This window comes from Taudactylus pleione, unplaced genomic scaffold (assembly GCF_031769625.1).
Source record: "Taudactylus pleione unplaced genomic scaffold, aTauple2 ptg000566l, whole genome shotgun sequence".
NCBI lineage: Eukaryota > Metazoa > Chordata > Amphibia > Anura > Myobatrachidae > Taudactylus > Taudactylus pleione.
In genome coordinates this window covers 1095001-1104300 of record NW_028284968.1, presented here as the reverse complement: position 1 = coordinate 1104300, position 9300 = coordinate 1095001, and the positions used below count along the sequence as shown (strand labels likewise).

The 9300-nt window shown below is 41.3% G+C and overlaps 1 protein-coding gene across 2 annotated transcripts in view; it reads left to right on the top strand.

The window, feature by feature from the left end:
• Positions 1–721: 721 nt before the first annotated feature.
• LOC148481760 (retinoic acid receptor RXR-alpha) overlaps positions 722–9300 on the top strand; it is an 81085-nt gene continuing 72506 nt past the window's right edge. For both annotated transcript variants that reach the window (XM_088453039.1, XM_088453037.1), the window contains exon 1: positions 722–872. In XM_088453039.1, the coding sequence (XP_088309165.1) occupies positions 734–872 (139 nt within the window). In that variant the 5' untranslated portion in view covers positions 722–733. The remainder of the gene's footprint in view (positions 873–9300) is intronic.

The window sequence follows — 9300 nt, the reverse complement described above, 5'->3', positions numbered from 1 at the left end:
TAAACCAGCCGTCTCGGAAGCCGTACTTATGAGAAGTTTTTATGGGTAGAGTAATAAAATACTCCAGGCAATTAAAACTATCTTGATATGTAATGAAGAACCGCGTAAAAGCCAGACCGGTTAGGGTGTAAGGTCTTATTGATCCCTAATCAAGCTTGGCGTCAGGGGCTGTTCAGTAGAGACCTCCTACCAAATATCCAGATTAGACGCCTTAGTTCCCGGCTACAGCCTAAAACTTTACTTTGGAAAGAAATAAAGTGAAAACTAGGTAAAGAAGTAAGCCGATCACTCACTTACAATACATGTACAGGAAATAAAACGTGAAGGAAAATAATAATTGGTATTGGGCCAAAGGGGCAGATTCATGTCACCGTCAGCTGCGATGTGCAGCGTTGCGCACGTCCGGGCATTACGGTATGCGACACGCTGCCTATTAAAATAAAGATGATTAAAAAAATAAAATCAGCAAAGCGTTTTGCCAGCGAGGTCCCCGCGGACTTTCATTGGCAGAGTTTTCATGGATATTGATTTCGCTTATAGAACGGCCGCTTATCACTGTGAGCTGGGGGAATTTAAAGTGCAGTAACAGCATCAGGGTAGAATTGGGGGGTGGGGGTGGACTCTGTAATGGCTCCTATCGCATCCTGCCAACGCTTTGCTCTGTATTGGTAGCTGTAAAACGTTAAAGATCACTGACTGATTCTTCGCTCCATGTTTTCAGTTACATTCCCCCATGAATTCCGTCAGCAGCACGGAGGACATCAAACCGCCTCTGGGAATCAACGGCATCCTCAAAGTGCCCGCCCACCCCTCAGGAGCCATGTCTGCCTTCACCAAGCACATCTGCGCCATCTGCGGGGACAGATCTTCAGGTATTTATGAAGTGCCGCCACATGTTCGTAGATAGAACGTTGACTTGGTGATAGTCTTCTCTCTTTAGGGATTTACTTAGAACTGTGTGATCACTCTGTATAGAGATGTGTCCACTTACATCTATCCTCCGTGAGCGCCCTGCGTGTTTTTGGGTGTCTTTTTACCTTCCGATGCGTCTTATTTGCACAGCGATGCGAATGGGTCGCACAATCAGCTTCTGCTGATTAAAATGATATGCGGCATGCCTATATTCTGTGTGCGACTGCGGCTGTATCTGCCTGCGAAATGCTATGTTACAGTGTTATAGCCGCTGACTCTGTAACGTAGCATTTCGCATGCAGATACAGCCGCACACAGATTATATAGGCATGCCGCATATCATTTTAATCAGCAGAAGCTGCTTGCGTGTCCTATCTGCATCGCTGTGCGAATAAGACTCATTGCAAGGTAAAAAGTTGCAAAAAAAGATGCTTGGCGTTACTGACTCACGTCACGTTCTGGCGCGACTAGAAGGGCTGATTAATGAGCAAGGAGGCTAGATGTAGATGTATGTGGACACATCTGTATGTACATTATTAATACCTCATATATACAAAATTCTCTGATGACCGGTACAATAAACTGACCTCCGCAGAGGACGTAAGGTGAAAACGTGCAGACAGAATAAAAAGTTAATTAATCTGCAGCTGTGAAAAGGGTTCTTTACAGTAAGAGCATTAGAGAGACCTGACATGTAGAACACTGTAGATCGGTACAAGAGATGGTTGGGCGTTTAGCTAACAACATAGAGGCCACCGACCAAGAAGAGTGAAATTAACTATTTGGCAAATTAGGCTAAAATCATGGGCGCAGTGATCCAATCCGATCAACGCCGACCAGTCCGTCAAAGTCTGTTTATGACCCCGGAAAAGGTGGGCAGTGGGCGTTTGTGGCATACTAAGATTCCCATACACAGGGCAAACTTGCCGATCGGCTCATTTGCCCAGTCGGCTGGATCTCTGAGATTGAACCGTACATTGGAGCTCATTCAGACCTGCTCGCAAGATGCGGCCGCTCGCTGGCAAAAAAGGGGCCGGATATTCAATTCCACGCTAGCACTGCGTGGCGTAAGGACACCCTCTATGTCTTAGCAAGCTACGGCACTGAGCGCTCGCTAGTGTATAAAGACGCCCCCTTTCCCCTCGCAACACACGTCATCTCTTGGAATTGTTGGATTAATCGGTAACAGCGAGAGGCATCGGAGCTGATCGCAGCCCTTGAGGTAGCCCTACCCCCGCCGCAAGCACTGCGATCAGTGCTGGCTGAAATTCATGCAGGTGGCGTGTACAATGGCGCTACTTTGCTAATTATGCGCGTCCTTTAAACGCCGTTTTGTCGGCCTGACAGGCCTGCGTCCGCAACACCACTCCCCCGTTTACAAGCACCCTTCCCCTGTTACTACCCACAAACGGCGCTATCTGACAAAGTAGTCAAAGTAGCGGGCAGTCTGTGTACTACGAGTGCACGATTCCCCATCGCTGAGACTGGCTTGCGCACGCGCACTGCGAATTATACACATGCGCAGATGGACGATTATCGGTCAGTGCGAGCGGCCGCAGCTTAACGAGCAGGTCTGAATCAGGTCCATTATGGCAAATCTGAAAGATCCAAATGTTCAGTGCTAGGGTCCAATAGCCGGGTCAGAAAGGGGTCAGTCAAACGTGTCGTTAGATGTGGTTATACCCCAACCACATTTAGAGATCTTTTTACTAAAGTGCAGGTTTTTAGAAGTTAGGTTGTTGCCCAAGCAACCAATCAGATTCTAGCTATTATTTTCTAGAAAAGGGGTTCCTAACCACGGTCCTCAAGGCACACTAACAGTCCAGGTTTTAAGGATAGCCATGCTTGAGTACAGGTGACTTAATTAGTACCTCAGTTACTTTGATTTATCCATCTGTGCTCAAGTAATGGGTATCACTAAAACTAGGACTGTCGATGTGCCTTGAGGACCAAAGTTGGGAATCACTGCTCTAAAAGGTGCTAGATAAATAATAAGTCGAATCTGATTGATTGCTATGGGCAACGACTCCACTTCTAAAACCTGCCCTTTAGTCAATATCCTCCTTACTGTCCATCAAGGGATCACATCTGAATAATCCCACTGAAAGGCTGACTGGGCCCAACATGGTGTAAAACGACGGCGCTCGTGGGCGCCTTTCCTCTTGTATGTAGATTTGGCGATGTGTTTCTCCGGGGGCTGAAGATCCTGTATATTTTATCATAGGTATGTACACACATAGAGACATTTTCATGGCGTGCTTGTTGTATGTTACCGTCCAGTGGCTCCAGCCTGCGAACCACGAGATCGGTTTCCGATAATTCGCTGAACAAACTTTTGTTACCGTGAAGCTGGTTTCAATGGAGCGCAGTTTGTGGGGGCGCTCAGGAGCCACATCGGTGGTGGTCGGAACTTTTACTTTCTGATTGATTTGATGCTGTAAATAATTTTTTTTTATTTGGCCTCTCCCGCTGTGAGGATCTGATTAGTGTCTGAATGCAAAGTATTTCATCTCGCTCGTTTGATGAAATCTTAAAAGGAAGTTCTACGGTGCTCAGGGAGTTGTGGTGAGGGGTACAGAGTACAGTCCGGGACCTCTTCTGAAATGCCTGTCTCCACCGCGTCTGGCATGTGGGTTAGGATGACAACGTTGACTGTCTATTGTTGTGAGTTCCTTAATCTTTTCGGTAACCAGACCTGACCCTCCTCGAACTTGAGGGAGGAATGAGAAAATAATCCTGCTCGGCAGGCGACACATGTTTTATGTTGTTAAAAGTAAATTTGGAAAAAGGGAGCAGAGAGACCCCAATATTGACCACTGGCGATAGGTCATTGGGGGGATGGTAAACTTTAAACATAAATAAATCTGATTTGTTTTTGCTAACAATGTGTGATTGTCGCCAGAAATGAGTTATTGGAGTAATAGGACTGATACAGTCGCCTGTGTGCGACTTTATACAGATGCCGCTACAAAGCTCCTCCCTAGTGTACATCCGTACGTATGAATGTGCAAGGACTGACACGCCCACTGACCGCGTCTAAAGACGCTGTCATATCCGCCTGGTGCTTCTTCAGACACCGCCATTGGTCACACCATCGAAACTTACACCGCCCTATGCTAGGTGCAGATTGTCTGTCTGAGTACGGTTTCCAAAATGAACAATTAAGAGTCTGTGTACACCAAGGCTTCAGTGATGCGCCCGCGTCTCTGTGCGTCTGGTTAGGACCACCGCCCTGGAACGCCCAGCATTTTTCCAGGATATTTCTGTTACCGTGCTTCTCAATCGCAATCAGCGCCATTGTGTGTACAGTCTGTGTAACGTGTGCACCATAGGCGTTCTTGGGAATTTTTGTGAGCGCACAGTCACCAGCTCAACTCCATGACCATCGGCATTGCGGGCGGCTGAGAATAAGGCCCAATATGCGCTATTTGTAAGCAGAAAATATTTTACTTTATTTCTCTATTCTGGATCGTCGAAAACCTCCCAACAAATGTTCTTGTACACAGGGAAACCTGCGTTATACGTAGTATACAAATGTTCCTGTACACAGGGAAACGTACGTTATACATAGTATACAAATATTCCTGTACACAGGGAAACGTACGTTATACATAGTGTACAAATATTCCTGTACACAGGGTAATGCGCGTTATACATAGTATACAAATGTTCCTGTACACAGGGTAATGCGCATTATACATAGTATACAAATGTTCCTGTACACAGGGAAACCTGCGTTATACGTAGTATACAAATGTTCCTGTACACAGGGAAACGTACGTTATACATAGTATACAAATATTCCTGTACACAGGGAAACGTACGTTATACATAGTATACAAATATTCCTGTACACAGGGAAACGTGCTTTATACCTAGTATACAAATATTCCTGTACACAGGGAAACGTACGTTATACATAGTATACAAATATTCCTGTACACAGGGTAATGCGCGTTATACATAGTATACAAATGTTCCTGTACACAGGGAAACGTACGTTATACATAGTATACAAATATTCCTGTACACAGGGAAACGTGCTTTATACATAGTATACAAATATTCCTGTACACAGGGAAACGTACGTTATACATAGTATACAAATGTTCCTGTACACAGGGTAATGCGCGTTATACATAGTATACAAATGTTCCTGTACACAGGGTAATGCGCGGTTATACATAGTATACAAATGTTCCTGTACACAGGGAAACGTACGTTATACATAGTATACAAATGTTCCTGTACACAGGGTAATGCGCGTTATACATAGTATACAAATGTTCCTGTACACAGGGAAACGTACATTATACATAGTATACAAATGTTCCTGTACAAAGGGTAATGTGCATAATACATAGTATACAAATGTTCCTGTACACAGGAAATCTGCATTGTACATAGTACACAAATGTTCCTGTACACAGGGAAACGTGCGTTATACATAGTACACAAATGTTCCTGTACACAGGGAAACGTGCGTTATACATAGTATACAAATGTTCCTGTACACAGGGATATGTGCGTTATACATAGTATACAAATGTTCCTGTACACAGGGAAACGTATGTTATACATAGTATACAAATGTTCCTGTACAAAGGGTAATGTGCGTTATACACAGTATACAAATGTTACTGTACACAGGGAAATGCGCGTTATACATAGATACAAATGATCCTGTACACAGGGAAACGTACGTTATACATAGTATACAAATGTTCCTGTACACAGGGAAACGTACTTTATACATAGTATACAAATATTCCTGTACACAGGGAAACGTGCGTTATACATAGTATACAAATAATCCTGTACACAGGGAAACGTGCTTTATACCTAGTATACAAATATTCCTGTACACAGGGAAACGTACGTTATACATAGTATACAAATATTCCTGTACACAGGGAAACGTACGTTATACATAGTATACAAATATTCCTGTACACAGGGAAACGTGCTTTATACATAGTATACAAATATTCCTGTACACAGGGAAACGTACGTTATACATAGTATACAAATGTTCCTGTACACAGGGTAATGCGCGTTATACATAGTATACAAATGTTCCTGTACACAGGGTAATGCGCGTTATACATAGTATACAAATGTTCCTGTACACAGGGAAACGTACATTATACATAGTATACAAATGTTCCTGTACAAAGGGTAATGTGCATAATACATAGTATACAAATGTTCCTGTACACAGGAAATCTGCATTGTACATAGTACACAAATGTTCCTGTACACAGGGAAACGTACGTTATACATAGTATACAAATGTTCCTGTACACAGGGAAACGTACTTTATACATAGTATACAAATATTCCTGTACACAGGGAAACGTACTTTATACATAGTATACAAATGTTCCTGTACACAGGGAAACGTACGTTATACATAGTATACAAATATTCCTGTACACAGGGAAACGTACGTTATACATAGTATACAAATATTCCTGTACACAGGGAAACGTACGTTATACATAGTATACAAATATTCCTGTACACAGGGAAACGTACGTTATACATAGTATACAAATATTCCTGTACACAGGGAAACGTACGTTATACATAGTATACAAATATTCCTGTACACAGGGAAACGTACGTTATACATAGTATACAAATGTTCCTGTACACAGGGAAACCTGCGTTATACATAGTATACAAATGTTCCTGTACACAGGGAAACGTACGTTATACATAGTATACAAATGTTCCTGTACACAGGGTAATGCGCATTATACATAGTATAAAAATGTTCCTATACACAGGGAAATGTGCGTTATACATAGATACAAATGTTCCTGTACACAGGGAAACGTGCGTTATACATAGTATACAAATATTTCTGTACACAGGGAAACCTGCGTTATACATAGTATACAAATGTTCCTGTACACAGGGAAACGTGCGCTATACATAGTATACAAATGTTCCTGTACACAGGGAAATGTGCTTTATACATAGTGCACAAATGTTCCTATACACAGGGAAATGTGCGTTATACATAGATACAAATATTCCTGTACACAGGGAAACCTGCGTTATACATAGTATACAAATGTTCCTGTACACAGGGAAACCTGAGTTATACATAATATACAAATGTTCCTGTACACAGGGAAACGTATGTTATACATAGTATACAAATGTTCCTGTACACAGGGTAATGCGCATTATACATAGTATACAAATGTTCCTATACACAGGGAAATGTGCGTTATACATAGATACAAATGTTCCTGTACACAGGGAAACGTGCGTTATACATAGTATACAAATATTTCTGTACACAGGGAAACCTGCGTTATACATAGTATACAAATGTTCCTGTACACAGGGAAACGTGCGCTATACATAGTATACAAATGTTCCTGTACACAGGGAAATGTGCTTTATACATAGTGCACAAATGTTTCCTATACACAGGGAAATGTGCGTTATACATAGATACAAATATTCCTGTACACAGGGAAACCTGCGTTATACATAGTATACAAATGTTCCTGTACACAGGGAAACCTGAGTTATACATAGTATACAAATGTTCCTGTACACAGGGAAACGTACGTTATACATAGTATACAAATGTTCCTGTACACAGGGAAACGTGCGTTATACATAGTACACAAATGTTCCTGTACACAGGGAAACCTGCGTTATACATAGTATACAAATGTTCCTGTACACAGGGAAACGTGCGCTATACATAGTATACAAATGTTCCTGTACACAGGGAAACGTGCGCTATACATAGTATACAAATGTTCCTGTACACAGGAAATGTGCTTTATACATAGTACACAAATGTTCCTATACACAGGGAAATGTGCGTTATACATAGATACAAATGTTCCTGTACACAGGGGAAACCTGCGTTACACAAAGTATACAAATGTTCCTGTACACATGGAAATGTGCGCTATACATAGTATACAAATGTTCCTGTACACAGGGTAATGTGCGTTATACATAGTATACAAATGTTCCTGTACACAGGAAATCTGCATTGTACATAGTATACAAATGTTCCTGTACACAGGGAAACGTACGTTATACATAGTATACAAATGTTCCTGTACACAGGAAATCTGCATTGTACATAGTATACAAATGTTCCTGTACACAGGGAAACGTGCGTTATACATAGTATACAAATATTCCTGTACACAGGGAAACGTACGTTATACATAGTATACAAATAATCCTGTACACAGGGAAACGTGCTTTATACCTAGTATACAAATATTCCTGTACACAGGGAAACGTACGTTATACATAGTATACAAATATTCCTGTACACAGGGAAACGTACGTTATACATAGTATACAAATATTCCTGTACACAGGGAAACGTGCTTTATACATAGTATGCAAATATTCCTGTACACAGGGAAACGTACGTTATACATAGTATACAAATGTTTCTGTACACAGGGTAATGCGCGTTATACATAGTATACAAATGTTCCTGTACACAGGGAAACGTACATTATACATAGTATACAAATGTTCCTGTACAAAGGGTAATGTGCAAAATACATAGTATACAAATGTTCCTGTACACAGGAAATCTGCATTGTACATAGTACACAAATGTTCCTGTACACAGGGAAACGTGCGTTATACATAGTACACAAATGTTCCTGTACACAGGGAAACGTGCGTTATACATAGTACACAAATGTTCCTGTACACAGGGATATGTGCGTTATACATAGTATACAAATGTTCCTGTACACAGGGAAACGTGCTTTATACATAGTATACAAAATGTTCCTGTACACAGGGAAATGTATGTTATACATAGTATACAAATGTTCCTGTACAAAGGGTAATGTGCGTTATACACAGTATACAAATGTTACTGTACACAGGGAAACGTACGTTATACATAGTATACAAATGTTCCTGTACACAGGGAAACCTGCGTTATACATAGTATACAAATGTTCCTGTACACAGGGAAACCTGCGTTATACATAGTATACAAATGTTCCTGTACACAGGGAAACCGTACGTTATACATAGTATACAAATGTTCCTGTACACAGGGTAATGCGCATTATACATAGTATACAAATGTTCCTATACACAGGGAAATGTGCGTTATACATAGATACAAATGTTCCTGTACACAGGGAAACGTGCGTTATACATAGTATACAAATATTTCTGTACACAGGGAAACCTGCGTTATACATAGTATACAAATGTTCCTGTACACAGGGAAACGTGCGCTATACATAGTATACAAATGTTCCTGTACACAGGGAAATGTGCTTTATACATAGTGCACAAATGTTCCTATACACAGGGAAATGTGCGTTATACATAGATACAAATATTCCTGTACACAGGGAAACC